Source organism: Salmo trutta, chromosome 39 (assembly GCF_901001165.1).
Source record: "Salmo trutta chromosome 39, fSalTru1.1, whole genome shotgun sequence".
In the NCBI taxonomy this organism is placed as follows: Eukaryota; Metazoa; Chordata; class Actinopteri; order Salmoniformes; family Salmonidae; genus Salmo; species Salmo trutta.
The window spans coordinates 18,004,272-18,031,789 of NC_042995.1; the positions used below are offsets into that span (position 1 = coordinate 18,004,272).

General features: G+C 44.6%; 1 protein-coding gene across 1 annotated transcript in view; it reads right to left on the reverse strand.

The window, feature by feature from the left end:
- The window catches only part of LOC115179192 (zinc finger protein GLI2), a 72,509-nt gene that overhangs the window by 34,760 nt on the left and 10,231 nt on the right, over window positions 1–27,518 (reverse strand). Inside the window, exons 2-3 of the mRNA XM_029740559.1 lie at window positions 25,008–25,130; window positions 4,428–4,533 (exon numbers count right to left, since the gene is read on the reverse strand). Coding sequence (XP_029596419.1) covers window positions 4,428–4,533; window positions 25,008–25,122 — 221 coding nt within the window. The 5' untranslated portion in view covers window positions 25,123–25,130. The remainder of the gene's footprint in view (window positions 1–4,427; window positions 4,534–25,007; window positions 25,131–27,518) is intronic.

The window sequence follows — 27,518 nt, forward strand, 5'->3', positions numbered from 1 at the left end:
CATCATTACTATGCGGAGGCCTGGACTTCAGATGCGACCGGAGCTTCAAACATACAATGCCAGGCTGTGGAGCGTATCTGGGCCTGGCGCCCGGTGGGTGTGAGATCAGGGAGGCTGTGGGGTTCTCAGTCGCCCTGCTGAGCAGGAGGCTCCTCCAGTCCTACCCTGGCTGTTAGCTCGCACAATGTAGGACTAGACCAACGAGTTGCTAGCCTAGCCTATACAGTTGTATACTTGTTCTAATTAGTCCACTTAGTGTTCTGTCTGAAACACTTTGGGTAATTGAACAGTGTATGTTATCCCCCTGCTGTTCAGTTGACGGTGGTTTTATATAGGCTGTCTGGATTTAAAGTGTGCTCAATATGAGATATCATTTGTATAATGAGGTGTGGATAATTATGTGTGTGTGTGTATGCTTTGTGTGTGTGTGTGTGTGTGGTGCATGTATGGCTGGTGTGTGTGTTTATGTGTGCCTGTCTGTGTGTGTCATGTCCCTGCGCTGGGCCTCTGCGGTGTCGACACTAGAGATGAATTACAATGTGACGGTGTCTCCTCTGTAGCTACCTCAGTGCTGGAGATGTGATTTAGATAAATCACATCGTCCACTGCAGGGCTTGAATGAACTACCGCTGTAGATTTATACGGGCCTGGACTGCAACATGATATGGATGATTTGGGCTTAAACTTAGCATGCAATACTTTCAGCAGTTCCACATATGCAGAATGCGGGGGAAATGACTTACAACAAACAGTTCATTGGATTATGGGGTTTGAAACAATGGAATGTTAACATATCACTATTTCTGTAGACACAACCATCCTTTGTTGACTCTGGTCAGCACAGTATTGCTACCAGTGGCGGTCAGTGCGGTTTATGATGAGGGAGGACAATAATTTTTTTTTACAACGTAGGTGCACACAAGAGAGCTTATCTATGGTGTAATCATTAGTCCAACAGTTGCAAACGAGAGTTTCTATTGTACAAATTCTGGATTTTTTTCCCGCTTCCGTTTAAAAAACGTTTTCCAACAGAATCGGTGTAATGAGTACACCCCTGATCACGCGTAAACACAGTTCACTTTCATAGCATCCAAGGTGTATTCCTTCTCACCTCTATGCACTCTCCTCCTCTCACATTTTCCCATCATTTGTGGACTTCAATGCACAACACATCAGCTGTACGTGATCAGGCGAAAAAAACCTTTACAAGCCAAACCATGTCATAACCGCCTACAACTTTGTCCCCATATTAGCTAAAGTATCGTCCTAGTCAACATAGCTAATATAACTAATGCGTTAGTAAACCCGCTACAAATATGCAGTAACGTTACAGTGTATAGTCACTGTAAGCAGTTTAGCAGTTACACCGGGGGGCCCCGGTGGCAATAAATTAATCAAACCAAAAACTTACCTTGACTTGGAAGAGTTCCAGTGTTGTGTTGGATAGTCATAGCCAGCTAGTTAACATAGGATCCCTCTGTTTGAGCCCGGTGTTTGAGTAGGCTAAACTAGCCAACTGCATTTGCTAGCTAAGTAAGTAAAACTGAAAGTGAAAAAGAAATTATGAAATCTTTCTCTCGTGCTTCTCCTTCATTTTTGAAGAAATTAATTTGTTCAAAATTGTTCAACTATTGTCTCTCTCTCTCTCTCTCTCTCTCTCTCTCTCTCTTTCTCTGTCTCTCTCTCGTTGAGTCAACTAGTCACCACATGCTATGTACTGCAGTGCTAGCTAGCTGTAACTTATGCTTTCAGTGCTAGATTCATTCTCTGATACTTTGATTGGGTGGACAACATGTCAGTTCATTCTGCAAGAGCTCTGATAGGCTTCCTCCGGAAGTTGTCATAATTACTGTGTCTATGGAAGGGGGTGTATTGAAGTCAGCATACCCAGAGGAGGACGGAAGCTAGCTGTCCTCCGGCTACACCATGGTGCTATCCTACAGAGTGCTGTTGAGGTTACTGTAGACCTTCATTGCACAACAGTGTTTTAATCAATTATTTGTTGACATGTGAATATATTTCGTAAAGTTGTATCTAAAAAGTAACTTTTGAAATGTTTTAAAAATGTTATTTGTATTAAATTCACTGAGGAGGATGGTCCTCCCTTTCCTCCTCTGAGGAGCCTCCAGTGATTGCTACCTACTAGGAAAGCTGGCCAACCTGTAGCATTATTTGCCGATTGTTAAAACATCTACTAATTGTTGTGTTTAAAACTTCAGCTGACAGGTGCAACTGTAGAAACAGTACTGCCGTAATGACATTATAAATAGTCTTGCTTGCCTGACTCATAGCGATCCACTGTGGGAAGAAACTACATGATTCGCCTCTTAAAAATGTACCTTCTGGGCTGACAACACTTTACCAATCAACCAAACAAGTAATCTCTGCAGAGTTGTTCCTGACAGCTCTAAACAAACAGATGGGAAATGGGAATGAGACAGCGATTATAGAGTTGTTAGAACTGAAGTCACAGAGCAACAGAGCCAGAAGCTACAGTGTTAGGATATTAATGGGAATGTTGCACTCACTGGCAGCCTCTGTCAGTAGCTTGATCTGATCTTATAGCCCTGGGCAGTTTAGTAGACTTGACGCAATCCTCCTCATAGATAATAATGGGCAGACTGAGACACTGTGTTGTTTTTCTCCCCCTAGTCTGGGATACTCAGGATGGGAGCAACAACATCTAAAGAAACTGAACGTCTTGCCTCTGTTCAGGCCACAACTTGTGCACTTTGTTTTGATGATCATATTGATAAAGGTAAAAAAGGATTCTGTCTGGGAATAATGCATGTTAAAATGATATCATATTCTCTCTGAATTGTCCATTCGTTGGAAAGTAGCTAACTATGCTGTAGCTGTGGTTATATCTTACAACAGGTCTTCGAGTGAAAAACTACTCAGAAAAAGTTTTGGGAGGTTTCTAGAACAGCCATGATTTGTCTCGGTGTCATGAAAGCCGGGAAAGCTTGTGTCAACGCACACACTCCATGTGGGAGTCCAAGCTCCTGCATAGCTACCTGGCACAGCAAAGGAGATTAGTATCCCCATCCCTACTGTTCTCTGTCTCTAGCTGAACCACTGCTTTGAGCCCAGGACTGCTCCTGTCCTCTTATTTGACAGTGATTAAAAATCTCTCCTCCATACAGTAGAAAACCCCCAGAAGAAGAGACTTTAAGCTTCTCTTCCTCTTCCCACTTCCTCCCACTGCCGCCGCTTCCTCCCCACTTTATGACAGCTGTGACAAAATAACCAGCCCTCTCATTATGTTATATGCAAACAATGATAAAGGGGACTGTATGGAGATGTCATGTTAGACAATCAAGCAGGGGACCTCTGACACGCAGCCACCAGTGTATAATAAAGTGGGCCTGACTGCCGCGTCTCCTCGACAAATGACACCACACTTAATTTGCTGTGCAATGTTCCTGTAATTAGAGTGAATTTGGCACAGGCACGGGGAAAGACAGCTAGATCAAGGTCTTGATGAATTAGGGGTCCACTGTCAAGATCAAATCACATTAATCAAGGTGGCCGTGTGTAGAGACAGATTTCCTTCCCCCCTCTACTTCCCTGGTGCTGTGATAAATAGCCCTGCTGAAGCCAGGCAAACAGTGTGTATCACCATCAAATCTACTGAATTGAAATGGAAATTAACCTGAACACTATTTCCAGAATTCTATTGACTTTTTTGTGTTTTACTATTATCGTTTTAAGATAAAGATAAAGTCTTTACTATAGCAAAGTCAAAAACGTTCTGGTTCAATTTGAGTTGTTAAAGAACTGAGATGTTGCTACCAAACCAATCATGGCCACTACTAACCAAGCTAATTATCCAACGGACTGCCCAGTAAGCTGAAAGTTGAATTAATGTACATGTAACCATCATAGAACCAATTACTATACTGTATTATAGACCTCTGTACTGTGTAAGAGGTCTCCAATGATGTTGTTTTCTTGGGACCAAACAGATTAGGTCCACTATAACACAGTAAGGAACATAGAGGACTGTTGTAGGTAGAGGGGGAAAGGTTGTGTGTGTGTGTGTGTGTGTGTGTGTGTGTGTGTGTGTGTGTGTGTGTGTGTGTGTGTGTGTGTGTGTGTGCGTCATGTCATTTGTGATGGATCCAGCACTGTACAGCTAACTAATGGAAAGAGGATGTGTATTGACTGGCCACAGGCTTGTAGGTTGATACCTGGCAAAAAGCAACGCTGTCACCCATAATCATCAACCGTTATAGGAAATGGGAGATGTAAGGAAAAATGTTCACATTCTGTATTAAATGACATTGGATAGTAATTTGTAAAGATAATAATATTTCACCTGTGATATTACATCTGGCTAAAACAAGGCTATCTAATAGCTAATTTCTATCTATTAGTGTAAACAGCTTGTGTATACAGTAGAAACCAGCCGGAAGAAGACTTACCCATGCATGGCATGTAGGGTGTGTGGTTCATAGTGGTATCTTCCCTCATGGTGACGCATGTCAATCGGGATGGGCGTGTGGAACGTCGGGAATATGTGGTGAGGGGCTGCAGAACAGAGAAGAAGAGGGAGAGATGGAGAGAAAAATTGTTCAGACTTAAAAATAAGAGCTGGGCTTTTAAAAAGCTACATTTCAAAGGCAAAATGGGACTACAATAAAACAACATGAATTTCAGTGCAAGCTGAGCAGTTTCGCCTAAAATATTGGCACTATCACACAAGAGAAGTGGAATAAATAAATAATCAAAGTCATCCTAAGAAATCCTACATCTTGAACATAAAAGATCTCCAACTGGGCTTTTGACAAAGACCTGCAGCTAGTCAGTCTTTGAACTAAGGGGGATGATGGACTGCATCAAGGAGAACTGGAGTCCCGACGCAAACCGGGCCTGACAGCATTGGGAAGAGGCTTCTTCTTCTAGCCCCCTGCAACAACACTACCCATCCAAACAGTAACAGCACAGCCCTCCTCTGCCGTCTGAGCAGGCGGTAGACAGTAGACACCGTAGACAGCACTGACTGGGTAGTATAGTGTACCCAGCTACTCACTCAGTCGCACTCTAGTCTAAAGCATGCTTGTAAACATGACAGAATCAAATTCCCGAAATGCCACAGTATTATTTAGCTGTGAGAGAAATCATTATTCAGGGTTATGCAGGATTACAGCTCAGAGTCAGAGCCCAATGAAACACACGTTAAATAAATGGTAGTTTAATTTACTTAAGATATATTAGTACATTTACAAAATATGTCTAGTAATGCTTAGTAATTGAAAAATGCTTAGTAATTGAAGCCCCTTTCTCAGCAAGGCTGTTGGAAGAGACCTAATTTTTGTGTTAGACACACAGATCATTTTATGGTACTTATCAATGTCATGTTACTGTATTAGGGTTAGCATGAAACGGGAATGCTTTAGAAACAGCTTTACAGTCTCTTAACCAAAACCAGACCCAGGGACACAGGAATTGTATTATTTATGTCCGGAAACACAAGAGAGCACAGCTGGCCACTCGTGGAAAATGGAAAAAAGCAAAAAGAAATTGAGCTTTTATGAGTGTCAGGTCATTTTTTATAAAACATTGATGTTAGGCATTTCAAGACAAATTTGAGGGCCCCCAAGCAGACAGTCAAGGAGAAGGCCGGTCTCCAACCGGGAACTCCCCCCTGCTAAGGCATCGGTCAGTCCTGGATCCAAACCAACAGGAGGCATCCCTCCGCAGGCGGGATCCCACAGCAGCTGGTCCTAATTTATGTTTTACAAGAAACTCCCTGGCCGAGATTGTTTCTCCATCCAGAACCTGTTGAAGTGAACGCTATGCTGCGTCAACTGTAACAGCATTGCCGCGTTTCACAGCAGCGATTTCTGAAGCAACCCTGGATGACTCTGGCCTGAGTGTGAGGTTCGAAGCTAAAGCTAAAGTCCCCCCCACTGTCTCTCTCCTGACCACACCTCTTTAATGGAGAGAGTGCTGGGCAGGCAGGCCACTCCTGAGGAGCTGAACAAGTTCTTTGTATAGAGAGGGCAGAGTTTGTATAAGCTAAGGGCACAGAGGTCAGAGGACAATGTGGGTCGGAGAGGAGCCAGGCCAAACGTCTTATACTAGCATTCACAGAGGAGACCTCTGGTAATCTGGGCTGAAATAGGAGCTGTTCTGTCCACCCACTACCACAGGGTGGTTTCTGTAGTGGCCACAACTGTTGGCCTGTTTGAAGGGCTTAGTTGTAGTGGAGCTTCCCATTCTGGGAAGGCTTGGAGCTCTTTCTAAACATCCCTGTATGAAAGCCAGCGAGAGGGGGCCTGCTTTACATCACAAACAGCAGTAAAGTACCTCGGACAAACAAACAGTGAGAAGTCAAACCACTAGGCAGCACTAGTAAGGTCACGGAATATGTGTCATGAAGACCGTTTCCTTGTTTGCAAATACAGAAGTTATAGAGTTGCACATTTCACTTGACAGGTCATGGATACTGGGCAGCATCCCATCGAGTCAGAAGAGACTGCTTATAAAGTGCTGAAAGGACAGGGCCGTTGGAAGACTCTTTCTATTTTAGCGTGTTAGAGGGATCAGACTAGGAAGCAGGAGAGGAGCGTTGAGAAGCATGAGGAGGCAGGAAGCGCTGGCTATTTCTGGCTCACAACCATCCATCACCGACAGGGCTGTATACAATGAGGAGAAGAAGAGGAGAAGAATGGTGCATCATTCATAAACAGTCCCAGCTTCGTTATTTAGTCCCCCCTCCTTTCAGTAACATCCCACACCATTGAAAGAGAACACTCAGATTGCCAGACTGAGATCCAACCGCACCAAGACGCCACTTCACACCATTAATCAGCCGATATGGTCACAGCTAATATACACTCTTATATACACGCCGTAAAACACTCACTCGTTTTCAGTTGTTATTTTCAGAGCTCCAAAAATATTTTCCCCCTTTTTGTTTGAGATGAACTAGAACCGGTAGTACCTACACCCTTCACTGAGGTGTAATCCCAGACGCCCCCTGCAAAGTGTTCCAGTGGGGTAATATGAATGTTAGCAGGGGAGCACTCTGACAGCCGCGGCAGTGCCATATTTAATTAATTGTATTTTAATTATGTCCCTCATTCACCTGGTACACAATCTTCCTTGGCTTTTCTCGACAGTCTCCTTTTTATCACTGGGCTCAGTCGTAAAGATAATAAACTTCTGGTTTAAGGTAATTACTTAATCAGGACAAACCTGTGTGTTAAGCAGTGCTATTAGGCGGTGGGGTGATAAATCAGACCTGTAGCGAGGGTGTGATGCCGCTGGGTGATTACATCCACGCTGTAATCAGTCTCTGGGAGACCCTTGCAGTCGTTAAGTACCTAAATTACACAAACAGCATGCTAACAACACGCCGCTTGTCGCGGGCCGTGGCGGAGGACAGAGGCCCATCAGGATGTTTGTTAATGCCAGCCAGGTAGCCACCAGCAGAACGCAGCATGCTCACCTTCTGCACAGTGATGCATGGAGCTTATTGGTAGGTGGCTGATAACTTCCCCCTCCTCTCCCTGTCCCGCAGCTCATGGTGGGGTACCGTAAATATTACACTGAAGTTAACAATTAAAATTGACCAATAACAGGAAGGACATGGTGGAGCTTTCGGTGTAATTCCTTATAATCACATTTGTATTTTCAAAGCTTTAAAATTGAGAGGCTACTGAGAGCTATTCCGAAAGCCAATCTGAAGATCTAAAGCTGCTTGTTCCCCTGTCATCTCCCAGAGTGCCGTGCAGCATGAGGCCCTGTGTGTAGCAGCAGTTGGCATGGGGTTTTGTAGTTAGGACCCCAGGCAGATTGTACTGGAGGTATTTCCTGTCTGAGTGAGGCTAATTTCCCCCATCATTCTGCTAGTAAGACAGAAAAGCTTTTAATTTCACTGCTGAGGTCTCTCCTCCCAGGATATCCATTAATCCCAGTGAGCCCATTAAGCCATCCAGATCTGGGAGCAGTTTGGACCTGAAACAAGAGGGATTTATTTTGGCCTGGATAACAGAAAAGCAATAGGACTGTCAACACCTGATGTAAGTATACGCTGACTTAAAGACAGACACAGAAAGGATTCCACTTCGTATAATTGTGGATGGATCTCTGTGTGAAATAGCATGAAGAGTTGGAAAGTTAAAAAAAAAATAGTTTTCCACCATTAAACGTGTTAGTCCTCTAGGCCAGTCCAGTTCAGGCAATGCAATGTACAGTACGGTCCCATTAGAACCCGGTGTTTCTGCATGTGTGTGTGTGTGTGTTCTGTGTGTGTGTGTATGTGTGGAGGGGTGTGTGTGTGACTATGAGAAAGTGAGAGGGCCTGCTGCGGTGCTCCACCAGATGTAAAAACAAATGTTATCACCCAAAGACTAATAGATATGAGGGCCTAAGCACCGAGACATTCCAACACTGCTTCCCCCATGGGGGGATTGGGCCCAGTCAGTGAATCAGGTGAACGCATGCAGCCTCCTGAACTCTCCAGAGCGCTCGCCTTTTGTTCTCCCCGCTGCGTGTGAACAATGGACCTGTCTGGGTGATAGAATAAACCCTGCTCAGGGTTGGTCAATCCCCCCACTGGTCCACTGAGCTGACTGGCCCAGGACGCCCATGCTGCCTCTTCAGCCTGCCTCGGGGCTCTCTCGGGGCTACGCTACGGACAACGTCCCCCCGAGTGGTGAAGCCTTTTGTTGACATGTGAGAAATGTAATAGCAGGTATCCGTAAGGGATGGAATTAGTGGCTAACACTGTATGTACGCTTGTGGAATTAAAATAGCAGCTTGCAGTCATTTTCTTGTGTGATTGATTCTAGCGGACTTACATAAAGTAATCCGAGTCTTATGTTTAAAAACAGGGGCCCAGGCCAGATAAAAACATTACTGATGAGTTTTGTCATAACTATGAACAACTGCCAATGTGAGTGAGTGCTGTTTCCATTGTGAAAGATAAATATCCTCCATTCTCACAGTAAAGTCACTTTTCCGGAATAGGTCACACCGTGGTGTGGTGTTGGGAGCCGCTCCACTCCGTCCTGTTTAGGTGACCTAGTTCTGGCTCCTCTTTGTCTCTTGTCCCACCTCGACCCCTCAACCCCTCTCTCCCCTATTATCCCCTCCCATAATTCACCCCCAACCATTATTAATGGTGCATTAACTTGGCCGGCACTTCGAATGAGCCTGTTTGGTTTGCACCCACTCAACCACCCTATGCAGCCACACAAAGAGGGCTATTATTCTGGTGACAAAACATCACCATGGTGAAAACGCCTGTCCCACACACAGGGGAGAAAGACACACACAGAGGCCGGTCAGATAGATCCACTGCTGCAGACTACGGAGAAGACGGACGGTGATCTGCTGAGGGGATGGGAGTTAGTTACAGCAGCAACGCTCCTCTGTTTTCTGTGTTGTGTTTAAAACAGCTGTGGAGCATTATTGTTGTTCCTGCCTGCCTGCCTGCCTGCCTGCCTGCCTGCCTGCTAGAGTTTTGAATGTCAGGTGTGCTTTGTTTTATGGGGTTTTAGATCAATTAAACAGAACCCCGGGCATGTTTCCATGACGAACACTTCAGAGGGGGAATATGACTCAGGCATGAGTCACTCACACAACAGCTTTAAAGGCCCACTCTGTGGTAAAACGCCACCAGAAGCCCAAGCCCTGCAGTACAAAGCGTTACCGAACACTACAGTAACTCTATGCGCTGTGGCTGTAGGACTATCTCGTGTTTTCAATTGAAAAGCAATGACTTAATATGATCAATCAGTCAAGTTACCATCCTTATTCTAGAACACAATCACATTTCTTATGCCATATGTTTTTCACCAGAGCTTGCATTTTTTTGCTAGTCTCTAAAACGAAATAAAGCTCAGACACCAGAGAGAGGAAAGGTAAAAACAAACATTGGCCATCTTGAGACAAAGCATATACCCTCAAATAACCACTCCTCTTAAATCACAATACTCTGTGGCATTATGCAGACCTGCTGGAGTGGGGACGGGCCTGTCCATCATGTTGTCAGACTACAAAGTGAGAGGAATGGCCTTGGAATGCTGACTCACACAGGTTCTGCCCCTGCACTGTGCTCTGTGGGGCCCCGGCCGGGTCCCAGAGGCCCCTAGTGTGCATGGCAGGTACAGATAACGATCTGTGGCCCTGACCCTTCTGACTCTCTGCTCCCTGCGTTCCCAGGTCACCCTATAACGCGACTCCCGCTGGTACCCCCGGGGCGGGGCTCGTGATGCCCAAAGACTTTTAATACGATCCAGAGATCAGCTGGTTGCCCCTCCTAGATCTCCGCTCGGTGCTGTCCTCTGCTCTCCTCTCCTCTCAGCAGAAGAATATCACACACGTTTACAATTAGAAGGTATGAACGTAACTGAACATAGGATGGAAACGTTCCAAGTTCGTAACAACTACCTTGATAAGGAACATGAGAATAAAGAGAGTTAATGTCCTCATGGAACGTTTCCATACATAAAGGGCAGAGTAAAGAGAACAAACACGCACTGTTAATGAGAAACAAAACTCTGTTAAAAACATAAAGACCCAAAACTTGCTATTTATATGGCACTAAAAGAGGCAGGCCTGCACCACACGTCAGCTGTTGTTATCACAACAGTTAATGAGGAACGTCTGTTGTTTTTATTAAAGATGACCAACGCCAAAACATTTTTTACTGAAGGATTTTTTCCCGAACATACGAAAATCGCCACAAAATAGTTTGCGTGGACAGAAAAAAAACACTTAATACAGCCTTGCTTTTTTTGGAGAGATGACAGCAGGAGCCTGTAGCCTCGCTAGCCTGTGAATCCCAGACCAGTGTTTCTGACTAGGACCAAATATCACTCCCCTGACCCTGCCCCTCCACTGCCTTTCTTTCATCCCCCTTTCTTTCGATGTTGCGACGGGAGCCTGCTCCATTTTTCCTCCAACTCTGCCTGTGGCGTGCTCGCTGCTGTCGCTCTCACTTCCGCGCTAAGCAGCAGGCCAGGACACACATTGAAACCGCCAACGGGGCTCAACCAGGAGGATATCTCCACTCTAGTCCCAGACCACTGGCCAAGAACTTCAGTCACATCCCTTGACATGTTCTGTAGTCTGGCTGCAGTAGCAGCTGCTTGTCTCTGTGTGTCAGTAGACTACATCCCACCTAGCTTTCCTTTGGTCACACACACTAGACTATTTAAAACCTCTTTAACATTCTAGCAAATATTGTTGAACAAGCCCTGTGCACACGTGCAACAATATGGGCCTGGATGAGGCTGGGGCCAGTCCTTTATTAAGTCTGCACAAGTGACTTGACTCCACCACCCTCTCCAGCCATCCCTCTCTCCCTCTCTCCCTCTCTCTCTCTCCCTCTCTTACACATCCCAAATAGGACACCCCTGACCCCCGTAATTCAGGGGCTGAATACCAATGGCAGGGGCACACAAACCAGGCAAACAGAGCAGTGTGTAATGATAGTGCTTAGTCTGGGAAAGTGGCTGGCCACACAAAGAGAGAAGAGTACACAGTCAAACACGGAACTCAAACCTCTCATCTAAGCGAGTATAAGATTAACAGAGGTCTCAACAACTGACAATCAGACGGGGGATATTTTAACAAGAAATTCAAACAATGGAAAAATCACAGTTACATTTTTTTTTATTATTAAGCAATCATCTAAAGCAGCGGTAGGCAACCCTGTTCCTGGAGCGTTGTCAGTACGGCAGGATTTTGTTCCAACTACGCACCACACCTGGTCAACTGAGCTAATTGGTCAGTTCAGTGATTGCCTAAATTCAACACACCTGGTCTTCCCGGTCGGTTAAATGAAAAACACAAAGTGCCGCGGGGTTGCCCAGCCCTGAACTAAAGGCTAGTGCTTTGAGATCACAAAGCAAGTTATACAGGGACGAGTAGTTCAGAATCCCCACTGTATTAATGGCCATCCATTGCCCATGAGACAAGCTATACAGTGTGATAGACTGTATCATTGTGTGGTAGCATTCAAGTGAGACATTGTTGAAAACCTCTTCATTCAGTAATTATAATTAGACCATGTATCCATGACTTGTGAAATTCCTTAATTAGAAAAGGATAAATGAACAACATGATTTGTGACCTTATTCTAGTCTGGCCCTGCTTAGCTAGCTAATTAGTGGGTACACGCTCAAGCATCGGGTGGAAGACAAAGCATGTTACACCAACAATTAGTCTACAGAAGGACCATTGGCCTACTGAGAGCATCAGAGACAGTAATAACAAACACTATACTCCTTTCATCCATTTGTCGTATACCTTAATTAACATACATACTGTACAGAAAGAACATTAACGACATGTATAATCCAATATTCAAATAAAAGCCATTCAGAATTTTGCTACTCAGGCTCTAACCTTCTACTGCAGTGGGATAACTCAGGGTCACAGAGTGTTTCTTGGTAGTCTTAAACACATCTACTGTGAAACAGAAGTTTACACCTCACACACATGGTTATGGGCTTAAAACCCTGCACCATGTCAGATATAGAGTTTAAATGTAATACATTTTGAGTTTGCATCCCAATATTACACTTTATATACACATCACAGAAGACTGAAACATAACAAAACGGTTTGACATTGAAACCCCGGATTTTCGTTGTTTAAAAAAAATCTTTATTAATCCTGAATAACATTCCACCCATGAGGCCAAAGAGGGCGCCTTTTGGTCATTGGCTGCAGTAAAGGGCTACAATGGAGAAACCTCATCAGAGTTTTCCATATAATACTACACTCTCAAAAGAAAGAGCAGAACAGTGAAGGTTTTTACCGACTGCGACACTGATTGTGAGTTGTCCTCAGACTCAGCTACTATCAATCTGACCAAGCCTGGGTACTAGGCTCTCATAATTACATGGAGTCGAGCTCAGTGATTCCAGTATAATTTGAGAGAGGAAGGGAGGAATCCCCTTGATTGTGATATGAGGGGAGAAAGCATGGGTCCAGCTGGGTAGAGAGCGAGGCTCACTAAACCCTGCTTGCTGCATCCCACCAGTGTGTGTGTGTGTGTGCGTGCGTGCGTGCGCGCGCGTGTGCGTGTGTACGTGCGTGTGTGTGTGTGTGTGTGCGTGCGTGTGTGTGTGTGTGTGTGCATGACTATGGGGCCACAGCCAAAGCAGAGAGAGTGCTGCTGTGCAGGACCATCAGTTCTACTCTGGTTACACCCCAGACGCTGATCCGGCCTGTACAACTACAACCTCCAACCACTACAAGGTAATAGAGCTGACAGGTTGTCAGATATGATTGAGTTTTGCCTTCAATGAGAAATGTGTCATTACACCCACAGCTCAGAGACGAGTTTTTACAAACTGTGTTCCCGCTGTGTTTTTAGTTGAGTTCTAACCACATGGAGTAGAGATAATATTTAAATGAAAAAGCTAGCGTATCAAGTAAGTTAAATCAGACAGATTTTGTTGGTCAAATTATTTTGTTAAATATGCGTATCAGTATTTGATCTTGAACTCAAGCCAATTTAGAAAAGGTCCATCCATCCCTGCCCTGTTTTTAGCATGCTGTTCAGTGAAATCTGCAGGACTGCTAGCCAAGTCATTAGCTAGTGAAAACAGATCAATCTCTCACTATTTAGTCTCCTTTCACCTTCTGATTTTCTACATCCTCCACTTCACCGCGATCAATGGAAACCCTGTATGTGTCACAAATGGCACCCTACTACCCTATGGGTCCTGGTCAAAAGTAGTGCACTAAATAGGGAAAAGGCTGCCTTTTGGGACGCAGACACTCTGCCTCGGTTTGCCCTCCCTGCCACTTCACTCAAGGGCCACTGGGTATTTTGATTTTCTCCATGCCTGTTCTGTTCTCATTGGAATCTCCTTCCCCTTCCCCTTCCCTTCTCGTCCCAGGCCTTTTTATAGGAAGGCAGACTGACTGATGATGGGGGATCAGGAGGAGTGGCAGTGATGGGAGGAGGAGAGGAGAGGGAGAGAAACCCCCATTTGGGGGAAGTACAAAGGGTCTCATTGAGAGGCAGGTCTTTCGTCAACCCTGAGGGGAAGAGACGTTCATTACCGGAGGGGAATACGGTCACCTTCGTTGGGCCTAGATTTGTCAGTTCCACTGAAGGTTTGTGGGACTTACCAGCTCTACTGGGGTCTAGCTGGAATTTTGGAGGCTGACTGACTTGAAGTTCCAATACTTGCAAGGGTGTACTTGTTCTGTGTTTTATGGACTATAGCTCGACTGATTAACTAAACTATTTGATGATTGCTTTCACATTATCAGTGTACATTATACACGTATGTACTTACTCGAGGGGTGTGAGTGCGTTGAATTGAATGCTCAAGAAATTTATAATAAATATGCATTTGGATTTGGTCTGGATTCACACTCCAACTAAGAGCCTTTAATTGGAGTCTTTTTAATTCTCTCTGGTTCTCTCAGAGAGAGAATAAGGCTTGCTAATAGGGGCCCGTTGACTTCACTGTGTTTATGAGGGAAAATACGGCTCAATCAGGGAATGAAACCACCTGCACTTGTTTAATAGCCATTAATTGTTGGCCATGGGTCACTGGTGATGTGTGGACTGGATGTGTTATAGGTTATACAGTAAAACAAAACACCTTAGGTTTATTTTAAAACCATAAATGTACTGTACGAACCTGGTATTTCTGTAATGATTCATAATTAGCAGACAAATACACTGCTGTGGTGTTTCATCCTCCATTTGAGCTTTGATTTGTGTATTAAACTCTTGACAGTTTTAATGAGATGTTATTGCTTAATCTCCAGCTGTTTGTCTCCGTAGTTACAAGGCAATTAGTCCGCGTTCTCTAATTTCAAATCCCTTTAAGCAGTGTGATAATAGGTCAACTTTATTGCACTACTACTAAATCAGTTAAATATTGCAACTGAAATACAAAAGGGGACAAATTCTTACTATTTTGTATAAAAAAAACGTCCCCCGCATTTCTTTGCTACAATATTTATTTTCCTATGAATGGTAATGCCTCAAAATCAGATCAAAAAGTAGTTTGAGGGAACTGAGGTGGCTAGGAGTTGATGATAAATGTCCCAAAAAACTCAGAGAAAAATGACCTTATATATATAATGAAATATCAAATATGCCACCTCATAGCTCATATTTTCCCTTTTGATAACATTACAAAGACAAATTACCTCATAGAAGCTGCATTTTCCCCACTGTATGGGGCTGAATACGCATGGGAAATGCTGGTGTTACCACTAACCAGTCTTAAATCCCCCCAAAAATCACATGTCATTATGATGGACAACTGAAGCAGGAGGCTTGAATAGATGTGAGAGGGTCTCATTGTTGATCCAAACGGAACCCCCTCCGACTCGCCACCCTGCTCCACACCCACCCATCCAGTCTCCTGTGTCTCTCTCTGCCTCTCTGCCTCTCTGATTCAGCCCACAGATTTCTCATGTCCTGCCACCCTCCTTCCTTCCATTTCCCTCCTCCTTCTCTCTCTTTTGTCAGATGGAGTTAGGAACGGGCCCATGCTGGGATGGGAAATATTTCCACATCAACTCTTTGGGCCTTTATTATCATTGCTTAAATGAAGTAGCATTTCTTATTTGTTCATTATACTTTTTTCAACGACTTGGGTCAGGCCACAAACTATTCAAAGTACCTAGTTATCAAGTGAATTTAAACTATTTCAGGTCCAGTTAACAAAATGTAGGGACCCCTAATTCATTACTTGCATTAATGTGATAAATATGTCTATATATGTTTAGTCATGAAGGACTTCCTCCCCTCACTGTACTGTATAAGCCTCAATGTTTGTAGGGTGCCTGAAAGTGCGAACAGATCTACTCCACACACAGCATTGTCAGACTGATCTCACCAGCACCACCAGGCAGAATGACGTGGGAGGACGGGAGCCTGTTTTTGGGGTTTGGCACAGCCGTGACGGCCCTCATAGATCCAAGACGCCTGGGAGTCTCCTCTCCTCGTCTCCCCCAGCAGGGTGAGGCTTGCCTGACTGACTAACGGGGGAGGGAGGGCTCACCTGGAGCCCAGGGATAACTGGCTGCCAGCCAGGCTACTCTTGGCAGGGTAATGTCTACACAACACAACACGATCGAGTGAAGAAAAACAGAGGAAGAGAGAAAAACAAAGCAATATTACACCACAACACAAATACTCTGATGGTGTCTCGCACGGCCCAGTCAGGACTCACCCAAGGGTGTCCTCTTGTCTCCTGCACTCCTCCCTCCCTCCCTCCCTCTCACTCGCTTCTTCTTCTCTTCCCCTTTACCTGTTTATCATCCCCTCATCATGCAAATGAGCACTGTGTGCAGCAGGGCGAGCACCAGCACACGACTAAAGCGCCTGAGATACAGACTGCTGCTGCAGCAACAGTGATTTGCAATGCTCAATAATTCTTGATGTGTTCTTTTCTGGATGGGTGAGTATCACAGATCAGTACCACATGAGTACATCTGCTGTCCTGTTGCCTGGTGCTCCAGTCCTGACCCTAACAGTTAACTACTGAACAGGCGGAGAGCGAGCTCTGAGAGGCTCTGTCTGGGGAGAGGCTGAGAGAGGTGTAGCCTCAGCTTGTCTCTTCTTTGAGCAACTGACCCAGCCCACTGCAAGGAAGACTCCATGTTCCAGATAAACACACAGCGTCATGGTAAAGTGAACCTCAGTTTACCGTATGACGTTACGAGCTAAACGAACACATACACGCACGTGTTGTGTTTTCATTCTGCAGAGGGCAGATGTGTCTAAGCTGAGGTCCGTTATGAGCATTTTAGTCAGTCTGGTTTGAGCCAAGATGACCCGTCCGGGTCCCACGCCCTGACCTGTTTACACAAGGAGTGCACCATGCTAGCTGCCCTTGTTCAGTGTGTGTGTGTGTGTGTGTGTGTGTGTGTGTGTGTGTGTGTGTGTGTGTGTGTGTGTGTGTGTGTGTGTGTGTGTGTGTGTGTGTGTGTGTGTGGCAGTCTGGGGCTGGGCTAGATCCCTGACTCAGAGCAGTGGGCTAGAGATCACTGGGGCGCTGGTAGTGGCAGCAGATTCCCATGTTCTGGACTGCAGACCCCTCTCCTCTCTGTCTGAGAAGGGTAGCTCACTGGGCCTGTACTGCAGCCTACAAGGGCAATATGGTGACCTGAAGAGGACAATAGAAGGCAACCAACCTGCCCCAAAACTCAGACTTGGACACAACCCTCTTCAGAGACGACGAGGAGTAATTTGAACTTATAAGAACACAACACACGACATGGAAAGCAGCGCTAAATCAGAACCTGCTGGGAATGGTATGCCGCTTCTTGAAGAAGAAGAAGAAGAAGACGGGAAAAAGAAGTGGGGGGTTAGACTCAATCCCCTGAAGCATCCAAATATTGCTCTCTCAACCTCTCTAAACCTCTCTAAACCTCTCTCAACCTCTCTCAACCTCTCTCAACCTCTCTAAACCTCTCTAAACCTCTCTAAACCTCTCTAAACCTCTCTCAACCTCTCTCAACCTCTCTCAACCTCTCTCAACCTCTCTCAACCTCTCTCAACCTCTCTCAACCTCTCTAAACCTCTCTCAACCTCTCTCAACCTCTCTTCCAACCTCTCTTCCAACACTTGTAAATCTCCAGGAATGTAGCATGTTGTTTTTGGGGCTCAGTGCATGCCAACTCAGTTTAATGGATTTGAGAGATTTATGTTTCTAGACGTTGTTGCCTTCAGCTAACAAAACCTAGATTTATAGTTTACTATAGTCACCTCAGTGTAGGGATATTTTAATAACAGAGGTCCCACCTTTTCAAATAATTCACAGTCTTAGATATTCAATACAGCTGCAGTGGCTATGTTTTTCCCCCATTAGTTGTTTTGCTTGAGGAAGACAAAAATCACGCAACATAAAATATATCTGATATCTTGAGTATCTGGGCCGTTCATCTTTAAACTTGAACTCTCTCTGAACACAAGGATATCCCAGCACAACAAGAAACGACTTCTTGAGAGAGAGAGAGAGAGAGAGAGAGAGAGAGAGAGAGAGAGAGAGAGAGAGAGAGAGAGAGAGAGAGAGAGAGAGAGAGATTTTAAGTATATATTTATCTGGGCAATCAACTGCCCTGCCTATAAATGGACAAAAAAAGAAGAAAAAACTTCTGTTTTCACTTAGTCTACCTAATCTTAATGACTGCCTCCAAGCTAGCCAGTCCCCCAAGTACAAGTTCAGATAAAAGGGAGAAGGAAGAGGGCATCTTGGAAAGCCATCTAGCTAAATGTTTACAAAAAAGCCACAGAAATGTATTTGTGCGGAGAAAAAAAATCCCATTACCAAGCCGATTATTCTGTCCTCAGAACAACAGAGTGTTTCCATGTGGAAAGACTTGTACGCTCTATTGAAAGACTACGGCCACTACTACCTGAAAGCACAGCAGCTACAAATGACCTAACTTTAACTAGAGGAAATCCAGTTAAAAATGTGCAACTGTAATTCATTCCATTGAGTTCTTAATCAATACATGCTTATATTAGACACTACTGATACAGTATGCCTTTATGGTTCTTTATCCTCTCTCAGATGCACAGTATATGTTACTGTTCACTGTTAATTGCATTTTATATCCAACTTTTTGGGATATAAAATGCCACAAGGCTGTTCAGAATGAGAGATCCCAGTCTGTCTGAGTTGTAAGTAAACCTTAGCTCCCAGTGTCAGCGGGCTCGTTTCTCCTCTCGCTTCTCCCAAGCCCTGTGAACCCTCCCTGAGAAGGCCTCATTTAGACAGAGAGAGAGAGAGAGAGAGAGAGAGAGAGAGAGAGAGAGAGAGAAAAGAAAAGAAAATTCCCTTCTCAGGAAGATTAGTGGCCTTCCTTTTGGACTAGTAGGAAGAGGTGGACTGGGGGATGCAGAGGCTTTTTCTGGAGCATTTTTCTCTGCCAGCGGCCTGACCCCCGAGTGCTCCCTGCCTGTCCCCCAGTAGCTCATGTCCTGCTGCTGCAGAGGGGGCCAGTGGTGGGGGCCGGGGGCTGGGGCGCGTACATCCTCCATCCAGCCTCAGCCCCCATCAATTATTCCCTGCTGTAGCCAGGCAGCCCCCGGCCCCAGGACCAGACATCAAGGAGGTGATAAAGAAAGCGTCCTTATCGCTAACACACCTCTCTTTAAAAAACTATTTACACAGCCCAGACCCATCCTCCATCTCCATCCATCTAGTGGAGGACCCATTGACCAGGGTCTGGGATTCCATTCCTCCTATCCAATCAAAATAATGTTACTGTAGCTCTAACCACCTTCATACTGACTAAGGCATGATAGGACCTAAGCACTTTGACAGCCAACAATGTTTAGACCGGTAAAGATAGCTACGACAGTGCCGTCCGTCATTGATCATTACCTCTGTTTATTAACTCAAGAATAACATAGGCATAAGGCATTGTCTGTAAGAGGAAACAGGCTCAGAGGAAAATATATCTCATTGTTTTGTCCCTGGTCTCTCCTCTCCCTCTTCGCTCCTCTCCCTCTCCGCTTCTCTCCTCTGGTGCGGTGGGACTCTCTGAGCCTGTTTAGGCTTGGCCTGTGGGGGCTGTGGGACTCTGTTTAGGCATGGCCCCGAGTCCAGGGGGCCAGACTGGGAGGTGCTAAGTACTTGGCATCCTCCCTACGGGCGGCCCGACTCAGCAGAAAGAGAAAAAGCATTGCAGGGGAGAACCAGGGGGCCCAGAGGCGCTCGCTGCGCCACATCAATCACACTCTCCAATGACAAACTCACTCTCAACAAGATGTACACTACCTTTCAAAAAGGTTAGGGTTTGTCCATTAAAATAACATCAAATTGATCAGAAATACAGTGTAGACTGGCTGCTTCCTGAAACAGTACCCGCAAAACACCAATCTCAACATCAACAGTGAAGAGGCGACTCCGGGATGCTGGCCTTCTAGGCAGAGTTGCAAAGAAAAAGACATATCTCAGACTGGCCAATACAAAGAAAAGATTAAGATAGGCAAAGAACACAGACACTGGACAGAGGAACTCTGCCTAGAAGGCCAGCATCCGGAGTCGCCTCTTTACTGTTGACGTTGAGACTGGTGTTTTACGGGCACTATTTAATGAAGCTGCCAGATGAGGACTTGTGAGGCGTCTGTTTCTCAAGCTAGACACTCTAATGTACTTGTCCTCTTGCTAAGTTGTGCACCGGGGCCTCCCACTCCTCTTTCTATTCTGGTTACGGCCAGTTTGCGCTGTTCTGTGAAGGGAGTACACAGCGTTGTACGAGATTGTTCAGTTTCTTGGCGATTTCTCGCATGGAATATCCTTCATTTCTCAGAACAAGAATAGACATTATAGAATAGACATTTTGAGCCTGTAATCGAACCCACAAATGCTGATGCTGCAGATACTCAACTAGTCTAAAGAAGGCCAGTTTTATCGCTGCTTTAATCATCCATCACAACAGTTTTCAGCTGTGCTAACATAATTGCAAAATTATTTTGTAATGATCAATTAGCCTTTTAAAATGATAAACTTGGATTACCTAACACAACGTGCCATTGGAACACATGAGTGATGGTTGCTGATAATGGGCCTCTGTACGCCTATGTAGATATTCCATCAAAAAATCAGCCGTTTCCAGCTACAATAGTAATTTACAACATTAACAATGTCTACACTGTATTTGTTATCAATTTGATGTTATTTTAAATGGACCATTTCTTTTTGCTTTTCTTTCAAAAACAAGGACATTTCTAAGTGACTCCAAACTTTTTAACGGTAGTGTATGTCACCAGCCCACCAAAGTCAGTGAATCAAATCATTACCAGCAAAATAGGACCAGGCTCCCATGGCCTAGGTTAGAAAACATGGATAGACAGGTGAGAAAGGAATTCAAATAGCTTAATCCTTTGAAAACAAATGTTGCCCTTTTCCGTTTTTTTAACCCCTGTTACAGACCTCCCTATATTTCACCAGCTTACAACTTTTTTTTTTTATTCAAAGAACAAAATAATATTCACCAGCACATATCAATAAAGGTTGAATAACATTATAAGGTAAATATTCACCTCTTCCGAAAATCTGAGTACAATTTCGACAATGTATGATGTATATAAATGCCTCCCAAATTATTTGAAATCATAAAAGTTATGCATGAAGCCCCATAAACCTATATACCCGGTCTGCCCGGGCCCGCAGCCTTTATAACCGCTAACCAGACAGATGCGGGCTGTCACAGGAAATACAGGAGCTCATTTCAATTCATTAAAGGTAACCAAAACCCTGTGCACGGCCCAGTGGTGAGGGTTAGCTGTGCTGTGTCCAGGCCCAGCAGTTACCAATGAACACACACATACAGACACACACACAGAAAGTGAGGCCAGCCATGCTTCAATGAGCAACGTGGGCTGCAGTCCGGAAGTCACAGGCCAGACTTTTTATAGGTCCAGTTAACATCACCTTCCTGGTCCTTCCACCAATATAAATGACAGACTGAGGACAGGAGCAGCAACTAAAGCTCCATCCACGCACGCACGCACGCACACACACACACACACACACACACACACACACACACACACACACACACACACACACACACACACACACACACACACACACACACACACACACACACACACACACACACAGGAATATCATCAACAGGACCAGACAGGCTGGTCGGTCGGTGCACCTGGGCCCCCATTTTAAACAAAGTGACTTCTACTTGAGTCCAATGTATGCACGCGTCGACTCCACCCCCCATTTCCATAGACCTCTGGGATAGGAGACCAGACCTGGGCTGCCTGCATGTTCACATCAAATAAATGACCGCTCCATGATAAATGGTTCTATTAGCAATCCAGATTGTTAAACTCTGATATAAAAGATGGGAGCGGCCCATTCATTTCACCCCCACCCTTCCGGTCTACACACATAGAGCGCTTGTTTTTTTTTATGTGTAAATAACATATTAAAACTCTGCATTAGCCCTGTCCTCTGATAGAGAAGATATTGTTGTGAATAAATAACACAGACAGGAGAATAAAACGGGGGGGGGTTTCTATAATGGAGCAGGTCGGCCATGTCTGGTCCTCTGAGGTGGGCACGACTTAGCTGACAAGAATCCACCAGCCCGTAGTAAACTACACACTGACAATAAAGCCACAGCGCCGGAACAGAGGCAGTATATTACAATTGTCTACTTTTCATTCCAAAGCAGGAGGCGGTTCTGCTTGGGAATGTGCTTTTAAGTTCAAGGACTTTGTCTCTTTTGGCTGCACTCCTACTGCATATTCACTTATCTGTGTCTGGCAAACAGGAATAATAATGCATATTATTGAGATAAGTAATTGCCCTGTCTTAGTGTGCTGGCAGATTTTAGACCTATGAAGCTGTAACTCTATAAGCTGGTTCTACCCAGACCCGATTCTATTGGACTGAGGGTGTGAGTGTGTAGTGTTATTAAGATTAAAATATGGATGGTGACACTATTCTAATAGTGATAGGGTAAAGGAGTTATGGGAAGAGAAGAGAGAGGCCGATGGATGCAGGTTTAAAACAGCAGCTCCACTTTAGATCCGCAGCCAGGGGGGGGGGGGGACAGAGCAACACAAGCCTGGAACACAGCACTTGTTCTGGGCCAAGAGGACCAGGCAGAGACCCAGCAGAACCAGAGCCATTGTAGACCAGGGGAAAGCATAGTTATAGCAGGGCAGGGAGGAGACAGAGGGTGGGGTGGCACATGGGGCCTGCCTTGTTACCCTGCGCCTGGTAATCAAGAGTCTCTCTCCAGGCCCCTTTGAAAGTTAAATCAACCTACTTTAAAGACCCTCTCTACGGGTCTGAGGGGGCTTATCCACAGAAGATGATTGGCCCAACTGAAGGGCCTCTCTATCGCTCGCTGCGGCCGAGAGTATTTCAACATATGACCTCAGCGTGTGTGAATTGGCTCCATTGAGGAAGGCATACTGAGATTAAATTAGAGAGGGTGATCACATTAACAGATTAGGATTTTAGGTTTGTAGGCAGTCAAATGTTTTCTTAATTGCCAGAAGGCTCAGGTCTGGAAACATATTCCTTCACGACAAAAGAACCATTGTTCAGACATTCCAGGCTCCATATTAGAAATGCTTATTCATGGCCAGTTATATGATTTTAGTAATTGTAGAGTGATAAAAAATGAATGAGTTAGCTGGAAATAAAATGGTCGGTCAATATAATTGAGTTAACGATATTGATGTCGACATGAAACAAGTTGTTGAAAACAAAGTCCCACTTGATTCATGTCCCATTTACAGTGTATGTAAAATACGTCCTAGATTGATTTAGCCTAATAAACAATTCGTCTTTCATTTCTTTATCGTGGCAGGCCACCAACCCTTCATTAAAGAATGAAAATGTCACTAAATCACAAGTAGTATTACCATTTCAAAGGTAGCCGTCAATCTGCATCACTGTCCATCTCTGAGGGAAGGGCCATCTCGCCCACTGAGCTCTGCTCTACCAGACATTTTTAGTAATTCATCAGTGTGATACTCTGGAGGTAAGAACAAGGCCTTTCAACCTCATTATACTGGCCTTTCATCACACATTCACTGACATCTTTAAAACATGCATTCTCTATCTGTCTGTTTCTCCTCATCGTGGTGGACATTAGTCTTGAATGTCATTTCAAAGACAAACTATCCTCGTGTCATCATACATGTGTATTAATTGAAGTTATCAGTGACATCTTGAAGTTGGTCTAATTAACTAATTAGCTTTGGCCCTCCTGATAGGTTAAGGAATTAGGATTCACTCTGAATTAAATTAGGAGAAAAACTGCTGGATTCTGTTGCAGGAATTCCTAGTAGACATTTAAGGCGTCACAGAATCGCCCCTATAGACGCCTACTATTTTACTCTTTGCCAACTCAAATTGTCTTTCCTTATTCTTACACAAAATCATGAAATGATTGTTGGACTAACGGGCCGTGCGCTGCAAACTCCACAAGGTTATGAAAACAAACTTGAGGTCTATAGAAGGTTTTGAAAAAATTGGGCCTGATGTCAATCGTTAGGGACAAAAAATTTATGGCCTATTTTTATCTTTGTTCTTCCTTAAACAATTAATGGATATTTCTTTATCGTGGCAGGCCACCAAGCCCTTCATTAAAGAGTAAAAATGTCACTAAATCACAAGAAGTAGTATTACCATTTCAAAGGTAGCCGTCAATCTGCATCACTGTCCATCTCTGAGGGAAGGGCCATCTCGCCCACTGAGCTCTGCTCTACCAGACATTTTTAGTAATTCATCAGTGTGATACTCTGGAGGTAAGAACAAGGTCTTTCAACCTCATTATACTGGCCTTTCATCACACATTCACTGACATCTTTTAAACATGCATTCTCTCTCTGTCTCTCCCGACCGCCCTATGAAAGAGGCACACTGCTACTTTTCATTAATTTCAACAAACACAGCCATTTTACCTTTCCCAGGCCAGCCCCATGTAGTTATATGAACCATTAATCAGAGATTATGCCCCCAAATCGCGCAACGTCGCTGTCTTTAGTCTTTATGAACTTCTCCCTGTGACAGACACACATGCACACACTCACAACGCACACGCACACACACACACACACACTGCTATGCTACAGTACCTGTTCAGTATTAATGATGCTCTTTAACAGGCCGCAGCATTACATTGCTGATTTCTATCAGCTCTACTGTAAGTCACCTCTGATTGCTCCAGGTGCTACAGGAAGAGCCTTATCAGGGACGATTAGAGCCCAGAGCAACTTCTCCCAAGACAGCGTTTTATCTTTGATATGTATATTTCATGTGCATGTTCTCTCTCAAACCTCCTCCTTCCCCCGGCCCTATCGGTCTCTGTAAGACCTTGGCTTGTGTGACAGTCTCACAGTATGTAGGGAGTAAGGGACGCAGGGACCCTTTTCCTTACAGTAAAACCTGTGTCAGCAGGAGAGACCAACCTGAAGTGGAGGTGCACAAAAGATACTACCAGTAAAACTAAAACCGTTTTTTTCCCCCCCTTCTTTAAAGTCATTGAAGAAAAGTGTACAGTACCTCTGATGACAGCTGAAGGGGAGAGTTTCTTTGGGAGGTCAGTGAAGCCGTTTCCATCCAGACCAGAGCCTTTCTTCTCTGTGGTCGTCGGGGCAAAGGTCTCCATTCTGGACATCAGAAGCTCTTAAGGAAACGACATGAGGTGGCATCGTCATTATCATTTCATTATGTGACATGTATACAGTAGGCCAGTGATATGTATACAGTAGGCTACATTATACAGTAGGCCGCATCCTCTGAAGAGAGCCAATGTGTTTTCTCAGCACGTTTGAAGATAAGGGTGTATTATTCTTAGCAAGCAAGGCTGAACAATCAGTTCAAATAGCGCTGATAAAAAGATCAACAGTTAAATAAACTTTGATGCCAGTCAGGCTAGGTTATGCTAAACCCCCTTTGGAGACAGCAAACCGTAGCATGAGTCACTGGGGTCCTGGAAGAAAGCAGCAACTCAAATGAGATTTCTTTCAGGACAAAACCACTACATGTTTGCACTGCAACCAAAGATAAGCGGCTAGGTTCAACAAAGGTAAACAAGCGACGCGCTGCCTGCCAAGTCGTTCTTTGTTTAGATGGCTGTTTGAGCACGTTGATGGCTGTATGAGAGACAGTCAGATTCACACACTGCAGGCTGGGCTCAGGTCAGTTGATATTATAGTTTGCTACACGTGCTTTACACAATATAGGAGAGGTTTTTCCTTGAACCTGTTGTAAAGCCCGGGCTTAGTGTATCTATCTATCTCCCCTATATTGTGTAAAGCAGGTGTAGCAAACTATGATATCAACTGACCTGAGCACAGTCATCAACGTGCTCAAACAGCCATCTAAACAAATTTTCCTTGAAGGTGTTGTAAAGTCTGGGCTTAGTGTATCTAGATCATAATGGGTGTCTTATTAATAAGACTAGCCTCCAGCCCTGACTATGTGTAAGTGGGGTATGTGGGGGGTATGCGGGGTGGTATGTGGGGGGTATGTGGAGATGGGGGAGGAGGAGCGGTAAACTGTCCCTCCTCTGAAGAGCTGAGACACATGGTCGTATCTTCCCCCAGCGGAGACTGGCCGGACGGACGGGAGACAGGAGACAGAGGAGACAGGGCTATGGGACACTACAGGTGTCAGACACCACACTAACAGATAGAAACCAAGGTAAACAAATGACCAGGGGCACGCTTGATCTCTCCTGTTGGTCCCCAGGGCTCTCTCCACTCTACTCCACTCTACTCCACTCTACTCCACTCTACTCGTCTTCTCTTGTCTTGTCTTTTCTTTTGTTGTCTGCTTTCCTCTCCACTCTCTTGTTCCATGACACTGATGAGGAGGGCATGTCAATGAGATCCACTAATAGTTAAAAGGCTTTCAACACTCCGTGAGACTAATCCCAACCTCACCTAAATGTGTGAATGGCACATATTATTACTAGGGTGTAATGAATGACCAGAAGGGGGATTGAGAAGCTAAAAACTCTAGCCTGACTGATGTTTACTAATGAAAACCAAAATACACCAAAGGACTGGCTGACTGGGGCATGAATGAATGCCACTACACTACTGTCTCATGTGCCACATTTACCACCCTCTCCACAAAGCAGCGTCGGTGGAGAAAAAGGGCCCCTGGCCCCCCACACCTGTCTCAAAGAGACTTTGTCTACAGTAAAGACAGCAGACAAAGCTGTCCATCAGGCCTTTACATCCTGCCAACCCTCCCAGCTTGTTCAAGGGGCAGTAAACGGGGTTTTAACAATGTAGACCTACAAATTCACTGTCTGTCCAGCGTGTTTAACTCTTTCACTCTGTTAACTGTTTGTGACTCAGTCTGTGAAAACTAAATGGGTTCTCAAGAATGGCACAAAAAGTTCAGTTCATTTCAAGTGTGTGTGTGTGTGCGTGTGTGCGTGTGTGTGTGTGCGTGTGTGCGTGTGTGTGGGTGTGTGTGTGTGCGTGCGTTCGTGTTCCTGAGTGTGTTCATTTGTGTCAAGATATGAATGTCTTATCTCTGAGAGTCATGGCTAAATCTGTTGATGGTAGAAACAATAAACCATACCTTTATTCAAGTTGAAAAGCTAAATAAATAAACGTGAGAGAATTGACTAGTATTATTTTAGTAGCTAGGAGATGGTTATTACCATGATAATAAACCCAGCAGTAGATTTAGATACACAGCTGTGAGGAATAATGAACTTCTACCTCCTATTGTTAACCCCCATTACCTTTAAAGACAACACCCAATGTTCCATTTAACCGTGAAAACGAACAATACAAAGCCTAACAAAAAGGTTATTTATGACAGAAGAACAACAACTCCTCAAACTACTTTCTCACTCAGCCTCTGTCTTTGTGTTGAAACCAATACCTGTTTGTTTTAGCACCTCGGTCTTTAACTCCAATACGGTTCAGCTCTCCTTTCCTTTCAGGAGCTCTGAGAGAAGAAGAAGCCCAAGCCTCTTCCTGGCTTTTTGTTTTGTTTTAGGCATTGCAATGTGTCTCTAAACCACACCCTACAAGAGCTACCAAGGTA